Raw genomic sequence first — 18,766 nt, 5'->3', positions numbered from 1 at the left:
AAGGAAAATGCAGGTAATCGCCAACGCTCAAATAGAAAAAAAAACACTGCTGGCATTTGTTTAGTAAAATAGCATTGTGAAGCTATGTACCGCTAGCTGTTTAAATAAAACTCAACGTATGATGGGAGGTGAATGATTTCAAGAAATTTGTAATTGAAAACATTGTTTACTCGAACATTTCTTAAATTTGCTGATTTGACATATTGTTTTACCGTTCGAGCAAATATTTAAAAATAAAAGGAAGTGACAACTGAATAAATTTTGTCAATTAGTCTAATGATATGATTATCTAATTGTTTAAAAAATCAATGATCAGCACCTGAAAATACATGTTAAATATAAAATATAGGCCTATAAGTTGTTTTTTTTCCTTTTTGCATAGAGGGGGGGGGGGGGGGAAAGAATTTGTCATTTATTATTTTGACTTCGAGTGATTTAAAAAGCTGGCTACCTTAAGTTAAAACATCCACTGTAACAGGCATATGACAATATGCACTAGATATATCGATCTTTGAATGTAAAGTTAAGAGTTAAGTTAAATCAAAATATGTGTTTTTAATTATAAAAATATATTTTAATGTTTTATATTAAACATAATTTGACGTTAACCCTTAAGGAAGATAAAATGCGAAAAGCATATTGACGTAGATTACCATACTATATTCAGTATATTGGTAATCGTAGAACAATACCACCAGGTATCGCACCTAATACGTTCATATTTGGAGTGGGCTGTAGAGAGTACAGAAATCTATTTCTGGTGGTCTGTTGTAAACAATTTCACAACCATGATGTCGGAAGGCGCATTAGATGACAGTAGCAACCGTAACACTTTTATACCTTTTAAAGATAGGCCGGAATGGAACGATGTTAAACCAGTCCCACAAGACGATGGTCCAGATCCTGTTGTTCAAATAGCATATTCCGAACAATGTGTGTATTTTTATATTTAAATTTCTTATTTCTGATATTTCATGCACGCACTAAAATTAAAATCTACTCTACTCTAGAGTCTAGAGTCTAGCTAGATCTAGGCCTACATCTAGATTCTAGAATCTAGATCTAGAATTCTAGATCTAGAGGTAAAACTCCATTTTAGCGTATTTTAAAAGTATTTTATTCTCCGCTTCTTGTTTACCTCCAGTTGAGCATATTTTAAATTATTTTATTGGGGGCCCCTATAACAACTGAAACACACCAAAACATTAAGTCAAGAAAACACGATTTATTAGGCCTATTTGTATTGTATTTTTGTTTTAACCTTTGTTTAAGATTTTGATAGTTTACTTTTGTTAAAAGTTGAGAAAAATCCAAATTTAGAATATTGAATGTGCAATGGGTGAAGTACGTAAACGAAACTCACAATTGCAAGGCGGTTAAGTTTGTATTATTACAAGTATCTCCCAGGCATGATACTATTAGGCTTGTCGGTATCGGCCGAGATCGCGGTAAAAACATGATCCGAAATCTCCCATTACTTTCTGATACCGGGCGCACGAGATTTAGTTTTGCATACTAATAAGTTTTTAATTTATGGTAATTAATTAAGTTTAAAAGGTCATTTCCTAATGTTAAATGAAAAGTAGAATGGTTTTCCAGTTGTTTTGATGGCTTAGCGATCTGATTGCATGCTGTCTCTGCTTTGGTCTTACCGCGGTATAAAGGTTAACTTCAAATGCTTTAAAAGCGCGATTTTTGAAAAGTTTCCATTTAGATAATGAAAGTTTCCAAAGCATATACATCCCATTTTTATAGAAATGATATTTATTTTTGGATATTTTGACTTTGACGTTAGTAAATACTCATTTGAAAGTAGTCACCGTAAGTAGGTCACGTTGCCCCCATTGACTCCAATGTTATATTTCTTCATCCCGATCTGCCGGCTTTTAGTTTTGATACACTAACAACAGTATTCTTATGTAATGTACAAACAAATCTCCTACTTGTTGTTTTAAACATATTTTAATATAGATCTACCTGTCTTTCATTTTTTCAACTCTGTTTCTAGTTTTGCTTGAAGTAAAATTTTGCTGAGTCAGACATAGGTTACCTGTCTGTTGCTAGAATACACTACACTAGCTATGTGCTAACTGTAATTTTAAGTATTCAAGTTCTACTTACCCTTACTTAGTTATATTTATATGCTGAAAATCAGAATTCATACACAATACACACATAAAACATTGATCAGATAACTTCAGTTCACTTTTAACAAAATGGCTTAAAGATAGACTCTACTTCACCTGCCCAAAATAATAAGGCAATTATATGCACATTACAGTGTTCAAGTCATTTACTTTAGATTGCTAACTATGTAGTTCTTTCATTCACTGTATTTATATAAAGCATTGCTTTAGAAACTTTTTCATATTTGCGCAGCACAGTTTTATAACAAAATGTCTTAAAGATGGACTCTACTTCACCTACCCAAAATAATGGGGCAGTTATATGCACATTTCAGTGTTCAAGTCATTTACTTTAGATTGCTAACTTTGTAGTTCTTTCATTCACTGTAAAACATTGCTTTAGAAACATTTTCATATTTGCGCAGCACAGTTTTTTTGGGGTTATGGAAGGAAGCCAACACAAAAATATACTTCTGTATTATTTTTATTTATTTCAACAGCATATACAAGTTCTATATATCATTCTAGCTCAACTCTGCAAATATGAACAAAATACAACTGCAAGTAAAATAACTATGCTCAATTTATTCAGGTATACCATGACTTGTCACAATTGGCCAATGCAAAAGCAAGGGCATTCCACCCCTCACAAAAAAATTCGCTAAAAAAAAACTATTTGAGCTAGACAGAAAATCTTTTTTGTTTTGTTTTCATATAGTTGAGCTCTACAAGAATATGTAATTTTTATTTTTATATGATGATTAGTGTTTTTTTACCAAAATCCCTAATACTATAAATAAACATTTATGAGCTTACAATGACCCCAAAACTGAGGCCAACACAATTTCAAACAGATATTGCCAGAGCTATGACGTATGCTGATAATTAAAGTCAATGTGAACTCACGGCGAACCCGCGACCGTGTAAGGACTTTTCTCCCGCTGACGATCACACGACATTTAATTGGAACAGTTCTAATGCTTTTTTATGTTGTTTTTTCACCTTTTCTAATAAAAAATCGCATTCATAAAAAAAATAAGTAGATCTGTGTTTTCCTAACGTTTTTGTATGTTTCGGTTGTGTTTACAATAAAATACGCTCAACTTGAAGTGAACGTTGAGCGGGGAATAAAATACGCTAAAATGGAGTTTTACCGATCTAGATTCTAAATAAAACTAGGCCTATCCTATACTAGTATACAAGGCCATTCGGTTCACGGCTTCCGGGTTTGTTGTTTTCGTGCCATCTCACGGCCCATGCGCTTACTAAAATGGCGACCAGTTTAGCTTTTACTACGCGGTAGAGGGATAAAACTAATGATTATGAATATGAAGCCTACGTCAATTTTAGACAGCTAGATTTATGACTATTTTTTTGTCACAATTAAAAAAAAATAGACGTGTTAAGCTTTCTTCTTTGATGATCGTTTTTATTATTTTTTAAACTGAAAATAACTATGATTAGTTAGATTGCAGGTTTTGTAACTTGGTATACTTACCGTTTATCAATTTAAAATGCATACTGATTGTGTACAAATATAGTAATAAAACACAGAAATATAAAGTTCCATTTGGATGTGCCACACCCTCTCAAGAAAGCACATGTTTACTAAGTTGTTATCTCACTTTACAACAGTAGCCTAATTAAAATTAATTTCCAATTTTTTATTACTTAAATGGGTTAGATTAAGCACATTTTTACTTATAATAAACAACAAACAAAAGTAAATTATGTTTTAATGACCTGACTGGAATTTTTCTCAGTAATAATGACTTTGCACAGATAGTTAATATATGCTAAATTGACTTAGTTTACTAGTGTGCTAGCTATTACTGATACTTTTTTTTAATAAAAAAATAATTTTGATTTGTAAAAAAAACAGAATTTCCGAATCTTGCTAAATTGTTGTTTAATACTGAGCCTTGATATCATATGTGGCTTGATTATCTCAAACGGTTCAAAAGTTGTAGTAGGCAGTTAGAAGCAGATAAGTGAAAATTGTTTTGGGCCTGGGAGCTCAAGAAATGGGAGAAATTAGGCCAGGGAGGCCTGTGCTCAAAGGGTTAAGAATGTAATATAAAAATACTATTGTAAATGTCTTAGTTAGAATATTATTACACTTAAAGCTCTGTACTGAGAAGAGGATGAGCCTTTAATGTTAAGAAGACTTTTTAGTAGGTTTAATTCAGCTGTAATATGCATTGATTGATTATTGTAAGAAGTAAATCAGCATAGATCTAGTAAGACCGAAACCGTTTCTGTTAAAGTCTGTCTCACTTTAATATAATCTGACTAGTTAATAAAAATATGAAAAAGAAAAAACAATAGCTTACATTAAGTCATAATTTCAGTCCTTTGGTCAGGTGACAAGCTGATATAAGTTATATATGTGTTACATGCTTATTACTATTGCATGAAGGTAGGATTCTCTCAACTTTCTGTTATTTTAAAATAGATATGGTTATATTAAGCCATTTTATTTTGCTCAGGCCTGCATAAAATATGAAGAAAAAAATGACTAAAAATTGTGTTGAAGTCACACATTTTAAAATTACAGATAAAGTTCACCTGTTCCAGTATCCTCAGCTAATGAATGTTCATATTAGGTTAAGTTCCATCCCAAGTCGCCTCTACTTTCTCAAACTTGGGTCAAGTGACCATTAGAACTGGTTGAACTCAGTGACATGAGTTCCTTGAACCAAACTCAACACTTACCGGATAACGATCCCATACTCTACCATTTTTTAATATATTTAAATCCCATGAAATATTACAAATTCATTTAACTAATTCAGGTTTTCTATTATTGCTTTATGTGAAGCATGTACTTACAGTTTGTATTTAATTTCTAGGTTGAAAAATATTGTGATGAATAATGTTTTGCTATTATTTTCAGTTCGTGATGTGTATGACTATTTTCGGGCTGTGATTGCTGCTGATGAAAAGTCTGAACGAGCTCTTGCCCTTACTAAAGAAGCAGCAGAGTTAAACCCAGCTAATTATTCTGTATGGTAAGTTTGGCTAAAAGTAACGAATCCATATACATTTTTTTTTTAGTAAATTAATTTGTTTTTATATATCATCTAAACCTATTGTCAGTTATATAATTTTTTAAAATTATGTGTAAGAATTATTTGTAATATTATGATTATTTAGGAACTACCGAAGAAACATCATACAAGAATTAAACAAAGACCTTGCAGAAGAATTAAAGTATATATCACAGGTTATAGAAGATAACCCAAAAAATTATCAAGTATGGTATGCAATTTTTAAAAAAATGTACATAATGTGACACATTTCTTTCTTTGTTTTGTAGTATTTATTTCTTCATAATTTTCAAAAAGATATTTGCTACTAGTCTTTGATCAGTTTTTCTTTTTTTTCCCTAAGAATGTAGGTTTCAAAAAGGAAACCAAATAGGTTAATATGGTTGATGTTTAAAAGTTAAAAACGATTAATGTAAAAATGTTGTTATTGTTTGATTGTGTCTGTTAAAATGCCCTTGTGAAATATATTTGAGATAAAGTAAATTTTTTAGAGTTTTAAAAACATGCTTATGTTAATCTTGAAGGCATCATAGACGAGTCATTGTTGAGTGGTTGGAAGATCCAAAAGAAGAGCTTCAGTTTACTGAAAAAATTTTGCAAGATGATGCCAAAAACTATCATGCATGGCAGCATAGGTAAGTGTTTTATATTCACTAATTTCATTACATTGTTTTCTTTTTGTGGAGAAAATTTTTTCTCTGGTGTAGCCTACTTTGTTTTAAACAAGTGGGGCAAAATATTGGATTTATGTACTAAAATTAATGAAAGTTATTTAAAGTCTGATTTCACTTTAAATACAAACACTTCTAGTGTAGTAATTGTAATATTGGATTTATGTAATAAAGTTAATGGGAGTTATTTTAAGCTCTTTGATTTCAATTTAAACACAATACTTCTAGGCTAGTAATCATGTGCTCTCTACTGCAGTCACTTACATAGTCTTATACATAAGGAAGTAACCTATACATGTCTAAAATCTGTGTTATTAAAGAAGATGGCAATCTGCATTAGCACCTAAATGTCATTGTCCACATTTGCATTTTTAAATCATGTATTTTATGCACAAAAGCATTTTAATTTTAAACCTTTAAAATTATTCTATATATAGTTTCGCTGTCTGTGTATCTATCTGACAAGAACGCTCTAGAGAAAACACAAGCAAATTAAAAACATGCATAGTAATTCGAAAAACGAAGTATGACGTCATCACATTTAGCATAAGAGTAGAAAATAATCTTAAGCCGGAGAGTGCACACAGTAATATGACGTCATTGATTCTCGAGTAAACTTTGAATAAAAAGGAAATTTTGTCTAATCTAAGTGGTTTGCGTGAAGAGTTTCTTTCATACAATTCTTCGGGTAGGGGCAAAGCCTCCACCCCCGCATAAGAACGTCCGAGCCCCCCCCCCCCCCCCCTCCCCAACTCAAAAGAAATTTCTTCATCGATACTCTATAATAAAATTACCGCCTAATTAATTTGTCTAATCTAAAAAGTGGTTTTCTTGCAATTTCTTTAATGCAATTCTTCGGGTAGTGGCTAAGCGCGACACCAGTGTTTCTTTCAGACTTTTTCCTCCCCGGAGAGGGGTGGGGGTACTTGAAATTTTCGGGGGCGGGGGGTAGAATTTTCGGGGAGGGGGCGGTTGTGGGGTGGGGTGGTTTTAGTTTAGAGAAAAGAGACAGCACTATCAGCCTAGCGCCCGTTGTATCCTTCCTCGACTGGCAATTTTTCTCATTATTCTATATATTTGAAAAATGGAATACTATGCTTTTAAAACTTATTTTGCTATAATTCAATTTTAGGCAGTGGTGTATTCAGCAATTTTCTCTGTGGGACAAAGAACTGGACTATGTTGATAAATTACTTAAAGAAGATCTCCGCAACAATTCAGCTTGGAATCAGCGCCATTTTGTCATAAAAAATACAACTGGTTTTACTGATGATGTCATACAGAAAGAGTTAAAGTAAGTGATTTATTTAAAACGCATACAGCTCCTAATTACATGTTGCTCTAGTCCTAGGAATGATTTTACCATTAATTTCCTCAGTACCTGTTAAAATTTAACTATGTACCCAAACTTCATGGGGTGAAATATACAATTGAAAATGACATTGATCGCTTTTTTTGTTTAGTGAATTATGTGTTTACATCTATTTTCTATTAATCATGGTTATTTCTGCCCACCTGTGTAGGTTATTGTGTTATCATTTACATAACAGCAAATAAAATTAATTTGATAAACTGAACCATTCCTCTTTTGTATTATCATTCTGTTAGATACAATGGTGATATGTCAAATCTTTTTATTTTATCTATCAGGTTAGACTAATTAATAAATGTTAAATTTTAATAATTCTAGATATGTTCAAGATTTCATAAGAAAAGCCCCTAACAATGAAAGCTCATGGAACTATATGAAAGGGTAATTGATTTACTACTTTTATTAGTGAAGAAATTATACTTTTATTGAGCCATATGGTTTTATAAATTTATATGGTTAGAAAATATAAAATTTCTTAACAGCTGCTGGGAATTATAAGTTACAAATTTAAGGGGAGTTAACTCACGTTGTCCAATTTTTCTTCTGTAGGGTTGTGTTGGATAAAAAACTAATGGACTATCCCAGCATTCTGGAGTTCTGTCATGAGTTGTATTCCAAGCAGATTCGTTCCCCTTTTCTCATTGCTTGCATGATTGATAATTATGAAGAAACCTTAGAATTTGGCAAGTGCAATAAAGAAGAGACATTACAGAAAACAACACAGGTATGCAGATTTGCTTTGTTAAGTCTCAAATTTTTTACTGTATTATTAATTTAAAGCAGACAATTTATAGCCAGCAGTAGTTTGTTTCTGTTCTGATTGATAATTCAGTATTTGACATTGATATGGGAGAAAATATTCATCTATTTATCCTTTTTCTTTTGTACAGTTGTGTAATGAATTAGCTGAAGAACATGACACTTTGAGACGAGAATACTGGCAGTACATGGCCCGCTCTTTAGCTTCTAAGTATGGCACTGAAGTATCAGGAGACTCGTAGCCGTAATAGAAACTAGTGATGTTTTAATAAATATTAGTGAGGAAATCTGTTTAAGCTTTATATGTTTAGTGATTCAGTCAGGATTTTATATTTTTATAATAGACCTCAAATAATGCATTGGCTGATTTTTTTAGTTTTTTATACTACTATTTTTCACAATCTGGAGAGCTTCTTAAACTTTTCTAATGATACAATGAATAGATAATTTAAGTAAATAATTTGTCAAATGACACATAAGAAAATGTGTATAATCTAATATTAAGATTGGTCAAATGGTTTATAATTAATTAAAAATCGTCATGTAAGATAATTACATACTGCTGGATTTTGTAACAACAGGGTTTAATCCTTTGTAAAGTTGAAAGCCATTTTCCCATACACCCTGTTACTAACTTTTTGTTCATCCAGGTAACGAGTTTTGTTTTATCCTGCACTACATTTTGTTTATTTTTATACCTAAAGACTTGGTTCACTCTTTAAGTATTCAAGAATGGACCTAAAACTTTGTGAGAGTGTTTTTATTCTGGCTCAGTTCTGGTATTCACCTGAACATTAAGGTTAGAAACCTAATGAGCTGTTGCTGAAACCATTTAAATCTTCTTTATCAACAGAAGGGCCTAAATTCTCAAAAGTGTTCATTATTTCTTGATTATCATATTTTTTTAATGAAATGGTTTTAGTCATTAAAATAAGATAGAACTTTTAAAAGTTCAATAAAAATCTTATCTCAATTGTATTTCATATAAAGCTGCGCTTGTGTAGTAACATGGTTTCCACACTTCTAAACATGGTCATGTAGACTCTTTTGTGGTGTGAAATATTATTGGACATATTATGGTAACTGTGTTTGCTGTGGAGCTAAGTGATGGTGTACCTGCTTTCTGTGGAATGAATTTTGAAACTTATCTTTATTTTATGTAATATATATATATATAAGCATATATATAAAATACATTTCTAACTTGCAATGCAGGTATATTACCTATATTTCATTGAATTTTTCAAATCTACGTTTAGTATTAAATAAGCTTTAGCTTTCTTCTATCTTGTTTAGGTAGATTTTTCTCAGACTCAACAGTGCACTTTTGAATAGTATTTGAATTATATTTCTAGAAGCGTTTATTTTGTTTCATAATCTGCTTCTGTTATTAGATCTACTAGAGTAAGCATTTACATTATTATGAATGTGACTTATATAAAGTATGCAATTATTTTGTTTAAAAATATGGTTTAATAAAAACTTTAGATATATTATAATGTTTAAATTTCTATTTTTTTTTCAGACTGCATATCACTACACATTAAGTTGATTATATTAATCTCTTTAGTAATTTCTACCAATAAAATTGCACATAAGTAAATAAATGAAACTGAATTATTCGTGACAGTAATCAGATTATTTTCTGATTCGTTTTTGTAATCAAGCCTTTTTTACTTTAAGCTCTCTTTAATACATTACATGAAAAACCACACGTTTATAGAACCTCATAAAACAGCACTTTAACAATTAATCAGAATGCCTCTTTTTCAATCTCTCTTCATAGTTTCAGGTTGAGTTTTAAAATTGTTTTTATAGATTAAAAATTAATTATGGAAATCTGTTTTTAAAATGTTATAAAATATAAAAGGTGCTACAATGATATTTAGAAAATTATAATTGCAAATAATGTAAAAACCCATTGTATTTAGTATCCTGATTTAATTCACAATAGGCTACTTTTTAAAAATTCTGTGAAAAAATATTTTTTTAAAATCTTTTTTAAATATTGCTTAAGAACCAAAATGTTTTTTAGCTTCTCTCAATAGAATTGTTCTCAGTGATTATAACTTTTCATTGTTCATTTTTCTAATTAAATTGAAAAACTAAAATGGTTAATTAATAAAAATGTTAGTTTAATTAATGTGAAATTCTCATTATTTTAATTAGTATGCTTTTCCTGTTTTTGATAGAGCATGGCCAAGATTTTAATAGAAGATAACAAATTTTCTGGGTTTTGCAAGGTTGATGTTGTATTGATTGTAATATCCTTCAAGTGTTGAATATTAAAACATATGAACCCTGTTCTCAAATTTTATGTTTATTCTTAGCCAATTACATTTTTTAGTGAGAAATAATATTTCAGTCATTCCTGCTTGCTTGTTTGTGGGAAAGATGGTTCATTCTTAATCGTTATTACACATAGTTAAGCTTAATTTACAGAGGTAGTTCAAGTCAGGCTAAAACAAACTCAGGATAGAAAACTTATAAACATTACTTTATTAATGATCAATCATTCTAGGCAGAAAATTGTATTTAACATAAATGACTAGGAAACAAAAAAAATAATCACTTGATTCATTCAACATACTTCAAAGTTTTGCCATTCATACAGAGTTAGTTGCCTACTGACTATATTTTTGAAGAAATTGTTATCCCTATGTTAAGAAATACTTTTTATTCAATTTAGCAAAGATTGTAAAAAAAGATACTTAAAAGCTGTGTACACTCTGACCTGCTATGTAGTTCACAACCAACTAAATATTGGCACTGATGAATTACTTATATTCTGTTTACAATTAAATAAACATGCATAGCTCAAACAAAACAAGGATTTTTTCTTAATATTGTAATACTCAGATAACAAGGCACAAACATGATAAAATCAGACATGCAGATGACTTCTGTGTAAAAAAAAAGTTATCATTGATTGGTGGTTAATTATGATTATTGCATCACATTTATGTGGTTTAATTACACAAATAAACAAGTGAAAAATGTCATCACATCTTGTGATGGCTGTACATAGTAAAAACCTTGAGTATGGAAGATTGTCAGTTAACTTGGCTAGTATCAACCACTGCTGTAACAATTGTGTGCCAACAAATGTTAAGTACTGAAGCTTTATCTTAAACAGACTTAATTGTATTAAAACAGAAACATATGACCATAGTTTTTTCAGGGTCATTTTTAGAAAATAAAATATATGATTGCTTATATGGTACTGTAACTCAGTAAAAGGGACCAGCAATAAAATAATTAAGTATTACTCCCAATCTTACACTGATTGGAATAAGTCACTGATTAAATGTTTTCTGCGTCAAAATTTCTCTGGATTAAATATGACAAAAATAAAAGATGAGTCATCATCAAACTAATGCCAGGATAGATTCAAACTCTGAACTGTTAATACTGCTTTATGTAATTAAAAAACTGATTAATAATTTATTTTAATTGAAAAAGGTTATAATAAATCACTATAAACTGACTGTTGGGTAACATAAATAATTAAATTAACTTTGAAAATTTTTGTAATAAAAAATGAAATCTTTATTATACATGTAACAGGAACCAATACTTTACTTATTTTATTTACATTTTAATACACAGACTAAGATGTTTTGTAAGCTTATACAACAATTGGTACTGCAATGAGATTTAAGTTAATGAAATATATGAAAAACAATGAAGCATTATTTTATTCTTTGAAGTATTTTTTACATTGGTTTATTTTAAATGTGAACATTCATTGTTGGCTGAATATAGAACTAAAAAATAATGTTGAGAGATAACCCATTTAAATAGTAATATCAGGAACAATGATGTTCTTAGTACATGGCACTGTTCACTTGGCTGACTAGGGACTTTAATTAAATTGTCTCCCAATTTTAGCAATACATTTGAAATTTTGCAATGTAGGAATCAATTTTAAATACTACATTTAAAAAAATAAAGAGTTGAAAACACTGCATTGACTTGAATTATAAAACACAGGCACTTTGTTATTCAATATACAAGACTAGCTGGTCAACATTTATGTAACACTCCACACACATTTTGAATGAAGAAGAATTAAGTATTTAAAAAATAACTAACATAAAATATGACTCCATGTATGAAATTACATGTACAATTGGAATCATTTAGTTTTATTGTACATACAGATAAGCTGAACTATTTTAATTAAACCAGTAATTTCTAAAAATTTTCTCTAACAGTATTTGGTATGGAGTGTGAACTCCCCATGAGATAACTTAAACTGCTGGTGTATTCCCACTGAAGACACATATTGCACAACACCCTCCACTGTCTCAATATTTTTTAGCAGCTTATTGATTTCACTGTTCTACAAACCATGTTTTGTTCTTGCTAAATACTAAGTCTACAACTACACTATTATCAATAATTTCAAAACACATTCGCAAAACATTCTTAGATATATTTTTCAACATTTTAAATGCAGTCATTATTTATATTAAAATGTTTTTAAAATTTTCTTTACTAAAATAAAAAAAAAAACAAACAACAACAAACAAATGAAAGCTACAAATCTGATGAAAATACAGGATCATGTCTAGGTTAGGTCACTCCTAGTGGCCAGTCTTACATAAAGTCTGATTGAATTATCATTGTTAGTAAACTCATCTCTTGGAGAACTTTAAATCACAGATTAGAAAAGAACAAAAAAAAAAGGATGAACAAGAATATGCTCAGTAGCAACAGCTGGGTGCCACGAATTCCTGTGAGACAAGTTTGTTATGTGATACCATGTGGATTCATGAGGCCTAACCACCAGCTATCTACACCTACATTCAACTTTAGTACAGACTTTAGCAATTTACAAAAGAAAATGTTTCTTCTCTATATTCCTATAGGTGATGTGCATGTCAAATATAAGAAAAAATATTTAGTGCATAATTAAACACAAACTTGTTCAGTAAGTGAATCCAGATTCATGGAGGGCTACAAGTTATGTGTGAAGTCTTACCAGCCTAATGTGAAGTGCTTGTACATACTCCTCTCATCAAGTATTACCAGCTTCATGTGCTAGCTTCAAGTGCTACCAGCAACATACACTAGCACATACTCTCCTCATCAAGTGCTACCAGCAACATGCACTAGCACATACTCTCCTCATCAAGTGCTACCAGCAACTTGCACTAGCACAAACTATCCTTATCAAGTGCTACCAGCAACATGCACTAGCACATACTCTCCTCATCAAGTGCTACCAGCAACATGCACTAGCACATACTCTCCTCATCAAGTGCTACCAGCAACATGCACTAGCACATACTCTCCTCATCAAGTGCTACCAGCAACATGCACTAGCACATACTCTCCTCATCAAGTGCTATCAACTTCATATCTCTGTTCTCTAGCTCCAGGGTCAGCTGTTGGACCTCTGTCTCCAGCGCAGAGTTCTTGCGCTGCATCTGCACGTAGTTGAGCTGGAGCTGCTTCTGATAGCGGACAACTTTGTTCTTCTCATCCAGCCACTGCTCCCTCTCCTTCTCATGCTCCTGCTTTAGTGCGCTCACCTGCGCCTTGATCTCCTGCAGCTCCTCCTGCAGGCTGTTGATTGTCCTGTCCCTCTCCCCAAGCATTGTGGGTTTCATATTTTCTAAAGGCGCTACCTCGCTGGGAACGTGAGTCTGAGTTGACGCCTCTAAAAACACGGGTGGGTTTTTCAACCTGGTCAGCTCGTCCTTCAGAGACTTCAGCTGTTCCGACTTGGATGCCACGTCACGCACTTTCTCAGCCACCTCTTTGTTTTTCTTCTCCATGTCTGCTTCAAAGTTGTGCAGCTGTGACTTCAACGTGATCAGTTCTTTGTTTTTTAAAGCCAGCTCCTCCATTAGAGATTGGTTCTCTAAACTGCTGGAGCTGGAACTACCCGACTTTGTCAGGGTGCTGGCACCAGCTGCTTCAAGGGCAGCAACTTTTGACTGCAGCTCTTGTATTTCTGATTGATTTTCTTCCACTTGCTGTCGTAGCAGCTCCTTCTCATTTGTGATTTTCTGGTTCTCCTCCAGCAGAGTTTTCTGCTCTTGCTGGAGCTTGTAAACCTGAAGGGACAGAACCTGCTCTGTTTTGTATGACTTGCGGCTTTGGATTTTCAGCTTTCTTTCATACTCATCTCGAAGTTCCTGAGTGTCTTGAAGCCAGACGTGGCGTCTTTCTTCGTACACCTGAAATATTGCACGCTCATTTCTGTCCATGACTTCTCTTAAAGTGTTTATTTCAGCGTCTTTTTCCCGCAGTATAGCCTCGAGTTCTCCCACCCCGCTGTCACTGGGAGAAGGTGTCTGCAGCACACCTTCCACTGTGTGTGACGAGACCCTGCTTGTGTTGATGGAGGGCACAGACTCAGGCCTGTCTGAGGCACGGGTCAACTCATTAGAAAAGCTGGTGTCCTCTGCACTGGACAAGTGGGAGGAGTTAGCCGAGAGGTGGGAGGAGTTAGCCGACATGTTGTGTTGGGAGTTGGCAGGGATATTGCTGTAGGAGTTGGATGAAATATTATGGTAAGATCCCGAGGAGGAATTGTGTTGAGAACCACTGTGAGAACTGTTGACACTGGAAGGGTGGGATGTTGGGTAGTGGTGGTCAGGGCCATAGTGGTGGCCCTGTTGGCCAGGGCTGGCATGGTGGCCCTGTTGGCCAGGGCTGGCATGGTGTTGGCTCTTGGCCATGGAGTTGAAGGCCCCAGGGTTGGTCTTGCTTGTCTGGGAGTCGGGGCTGCTCCTGACCCCTAGCATGCTGACCCCCAGCTTCATGGCATTGGGTCTGGTCATTTCTTGAGAGCTGGCAAGGTGCTCATCTAGCCCTGATGTTCTCCTGTTTGACTGGCCCACTGGACTCACTTGCACCGGTTTAAAAGCTATAGGCTTGATCAGGTTTGGCCCAGGTTTCTGGAACAAACACAAACATTTATTTATTAAATTACCTTTTTAATTTACATCAAGCAAGAAAAAAGTTCACTGAAGAGAAAAACAAATCCAGAAATACTAGTAGAGTAAGCAAACAGCCACCATAACTAAAGGGAAAAAAAACCCAATGTATTAGACATGAAAGATCAGATAAGGAAAACTACACAACTATAGATAAAACAACAATCAGCACATCAAAACACCAGCATGTAATAGTGTTGATAATCTATGTATTAAATGTTGAATTGTAATAAGAGGAAGCTAGTCAAGTAACTAGTTATTGTAGGTGTAAATTAAGCCTTAGGACTCCTACCTGTAAACACCACAAGTCAATACAACTAGTTTCTATTATTGAGTGCAAAAGATTAGACAAAACCCTGCCAATGGCTGAAACACCTGTGTTTGTTATGGCCAGGTACAACAGATAAGACCATCCTACCTGTGGAGGCTATTGTATCGTCTGCTGGCTCGATGAAAAGATCACAGATTGGACCAGATAGGTAACCACTAGTGAACAAGCTAAGTCAGGTAGATACTCGCTCGGTCAAACGGGAGGGGGGGTGGGGGGAACAACAGACTAAAGGTCACGTGAATAAAACAAATCTGGTGTCTAGGTGGAAAGAAGTAAGAAAAAAAACGCCGTTCCCCTGTCCACCCTCTTTTAAAAAAAAATGTTTTATTTGTTCAACATGAATAAACGATAGGCCTACATTTAAAAAAAAAGTTTCAATATTGTTTCGTGTAGCCTACGACATATTTTAAAGTTCGAAACTATGTAGACCGCAGCAAGGTAAGAAATTATTTACCATCTTGAGTTGGATTCGACGTGTTGTTTAGTTTTTTTAAGGCTAATGGTCATTTTTAGTAAACACAACGGTCATCTGTTGCTGTGGTCATCAGCGTACAGCTACACAGCTATCGTTGGGTGCCACGGGTCTTGTTAGATATTAATAGATTGTGTCAGCTGAGTCTACGTCTCGGTCAGTGCTCAGGATAATATAACAATTGGATAAGCCATTTAGTCAGACAGTGGACAACCCGTTTTGTACGTGTAGACAGTGGACAACCCGTCTTGTTAATGTAAACAATGGACCAGAGGCGTAGCGAGGGGGGGGGGAAGACATATGTCCCAGGGCGCCGACCTTAGGGGGTGCCAAAATTGAAAGTTTGAGGGGGGGGTGTGCAAATCGAAAGTTTGAGGGGGGGGGTGTGCAAATCGAAAGTTTGTCCCCGGGCGCCGGGAAGGGTCTCTACGCCTCTGCGATGGACAACCCGTTTTGTCAGTACAGACAGTGGACAACCCTTTAGTCCGTTTAGACACTAGACAACCCGTTTTGTCAGTGTAGACATCACATATGGACAAGTCCAGAAAGTATTTACAAGGACAGCTAATCGCGGCAGGACGTGCTCTATAAAGAATGCTTTGACGTGTTGACGGCCACTGTGGACCAAACCAGCAGGCTGGTGGGGGGGGGGGGGGGTATATTGAGGAGCAAGCCATGTGTCAACACGCTATGATAGTTAACAATAGCCAAGCGTGGATGCTTACATGTGGACCCAGCGAGATGGTTATATTAGCATATCAGAGACCAACGTTGGAGTATTGTAGCTTTTTCTTCCCCCTTCATAATTGATATATACGAGGGCATTTCCTTAAATATAATGAAGTCACACGTGACAACAAGTTATGCGCCATATCTGGTCTGTGGATTCCCGATTTCAGCCTGCTTTTCTTTTTGGATTAGCGTCAATAGCCTTTGTCCAACCAAGAACAAACTACACGGCAGCAGTGGTTTAATTTTGACGTTTTCTCTCTCAGATGGGTTGCTGTCCTCAGATAACGTGCCTCATCTCCCCGAGGGTCCGGTCTCGGGACAGGGTTAGCAACCGTACGCTCCCCAACCCCCTCCACACCCCCAATATTCGAGTGTGGTTGGATGAAAGAGCGAACTTTATTGCTCATACTATCCCCGAGGCCAGACCCAGATCTAAAACAAACGAGTGTTTTGAGCGACACCCATGCCCGACGACACCATCTTTAATTTAACCAAGTACCAAATGGCCACCCTGCCTGACATATGGGACGGGGGAGCAAACTTAACGACTCATACTTGACGAATACCAGAGGCCAAGCCTTGTCATAAAATATATTAAACCAGTCCTTTGGTCATCAGTTTAGCGACCACATACCAACTGGCCGTCCTGAATGACATTTTCCAAACTACACTTGCATTCATCCATCACTAGACCTACGGGTCCTCTGACCAGCGGTCACACAACTCTAATTAACACACGCTCAGACGTAACGGATAAACGGCGAGTGGACGAGGGAAAAGAGCCGCTGCAATAAATGACCATTCTAAGGCAGGGTCGACTTCAAAAGACCAAACCTCCCTATTCATGCGCTCCTAGCGTGTTTGACCAAGGCTCTGGTTGACTGCTGAGGTCAGCGCCGCCCTGAGAGTAATCCCATTGAATTGTCCCAGTAATCCCATTGAATTGTCCCAGTAATCCCATTGAATTGTCCGCACAACTGAGCTGACGCACTCGACTCGTACACCGGCATTCATGTACCGCTGCACATCAAAGTCGGCGCCGACACGGGCGTTACAAATGGTTGGGTCACCAGCAGCCACCGTGGGAGGCGCCACTCCTGACGGCGACTGACCAGCAGCGGCAATCAACGGCCGGTTGTCTGTGGCCACCCGCCCGAGCAATCAAACGGTCAGCAGACTAAAGAGCAGCAATCAAACGGTCAGCAGACTAAAGAGCAGCAGTAATCAACAGGAAATGTCAAGGACGACGATATAATTCTATACACATTAAAGAATCGGACAGGTCTTAAATTTCCATTGCAGACCCCTTCCCCTTGGTAATCAAGTCCACTGATCCAGTTACATTTCAGGTAAGGTATAGGGTACCCTTTACAAGTCAGGTAAATAGAGGGAGGGGTCGAATAAAACTACCCCCCCCCCTCCTCCCCCCCCCCCACCTGTTTCAGCTGGTAAAGAGATGACGTAGTACAAACATCAAGACGTATCTCAGCTGTTGACGCCCTGTGTGTATACAAATATTTCACGGAATTTTGCCAGCCTTAACACCTGTCCAGGGAGGTAACTTCATTAACGGGAGGTCAGCGCAGAAACACACCAGCAAAACATTAAACATTGCTCATTTACAGTCATCTTTTAGAGAATCGTTCGGATTTTGGCTTAAAAAACTTTATACAAGACATTTATTATCAGCAAATGGAGTTATGTTTATAAAGAGATCATAATAAAAACTGGTATTAATTTTATGATAGTAGACATAAATAAAGTTAATTTTAAATATCAACTGGTGACCGTATTTTGTTCCCTAGCCCCCCCCCCCTTACACATACACACGCACACACACCTAACCCCCACATGGACGAACCAAACAACGACGCTCGCGAGGCAAACACTCCAGTGTTGTTTAAAATAGGAACTCCGGGCTGATGTCAGCGAAACGAAAAGTTCATACAAAACTTGCGCTGTCAGAAGTCAGAGACTCAGTGTGTGTGTTTTTGTATCTGTGTTTTGTGTATCTTTGCATGCGTGAGTGTGCGTGTGTAGCAATGAAGGAAATCAGGTTATACTCAAATGTCAGTGTTCAAAGTAAGTTTAAAAACCTTGAAAAGTGAAGAAAAACACACACAAGTTCAGGTTTCACCAACATAATGGGGTTTGCATAAAGAAAGGGAAGAGCTATAGGGCTATGGTCAATGTTTCACCCTTATATTACGGAGACATCAGCTTGGTTAAAACATTATATTTTTGTTTACTACGCTAGAAGCAAAGATAACAGCTGTAATATACCATAGAGTATAAGAAAT

At 35.2% G+C, this 18,766-nt stretch overlaps 2 protein-coding genes across 7 annotated transcripts in view; one reads left to right on the top strand and one right to left on the bottom strand.

The window, feature by feature from the left end:
• The first annotated feature begins 681 nt into the window (after window positions 1-681).
• Window positions 682-10,372, top strand: LOC131944831 (protein farnesyltransferase/geranylgeranyltransferase type-1 subunit alpha). The gene is made up of 8 exons (XM_059305675.1): window positions 682-933; window positions 5,023-5,137; window positions 5,283-5,387; window positions 5,701-5,811; window positions 6,980-7,141; window positions 7,538-7,600; window positions 7,769-7,943; window positions 8,110-10,372. The coding sequence occupies exons 1-8, from the start codon at window positions 789-791 to the stop codon at window positions 8,218-8,220; spliced, it is 987 nt and encodes a 328-aa protein (XP_059161658.1). The 5' UTR covers window positions 682-788; the 3' UTR covers window positions 8,221-10,372.
• An 84-nt stretch (window positions 10,373-10,456) lies between these two features.
• LOC131944822 (leucine zipper putative tumor suppressor 2 homolog) overlaps window positions 10,457-18,766 on the bottom strand; it is a 90,746-nt gene continuing 82,436 nt past the window's right edge. For all 6 annotated transcript variants that reach the window (XM_059305644.1, XM_059305643.1, XM_059305645.1 and 3 more), the window contains one exon: window positions 10,457-14,892. In XM_059305644.1, the coding sequence (XP_059161627.1) occupies window positions 13,306-14,892 (1,587 nt within the window). In that variant the 3' untranslated portion in view covers window positions 10,457-13,305. The remainder of the gene's footprint in view (window positions 14,893-18,766) is intronic.

The sequence above is a fragment of the Physella acuta genome, unplaced genomic scaffold (assembly GCF_028476545.2).
Source record: "Physella acuta isolate Inbredline_101_S28 unplaced genomic scaffold, ASM2847654v3 ptg000511l, whole genome shotgun sequence".
NCBI classification, from domain to species: domain Eukaryota; kingdom Metazoa; phylum Mollusca; class Gastropoda; family Physidae; genus Physella; species Physella acuta.
The sequence above is the reverse complement of the archived record's forward strand: the minus strand, read 5'-3'. Positions and strand labels throughout refer to the sequence as shown.

Excerpts from the sequence above, each read along its gene's own strand:
- LOC131944831 (XM_059305675.1), top strand. The coding sequence starts at position 789 with ATGATGTCGGAAGGCGCATTAGATGACAGTAGCAACCGTAACACTTTT. Across the intron at positions 5,138-5,282 it reads CCAGCTAATTATTCTGTATG|GAACTACCGAAGAAACATCA; the intron begins GTAAGTTTGGCT and ends ATGATTATTTAG. Across the intron at positions 7,142-7,537 it reads GTCATACAGAAAGAGTTAAA|ATATGTTCAAGATTTCATAA; the intron begins GTAAGTGATTTA and ends TAATAATTCTAG.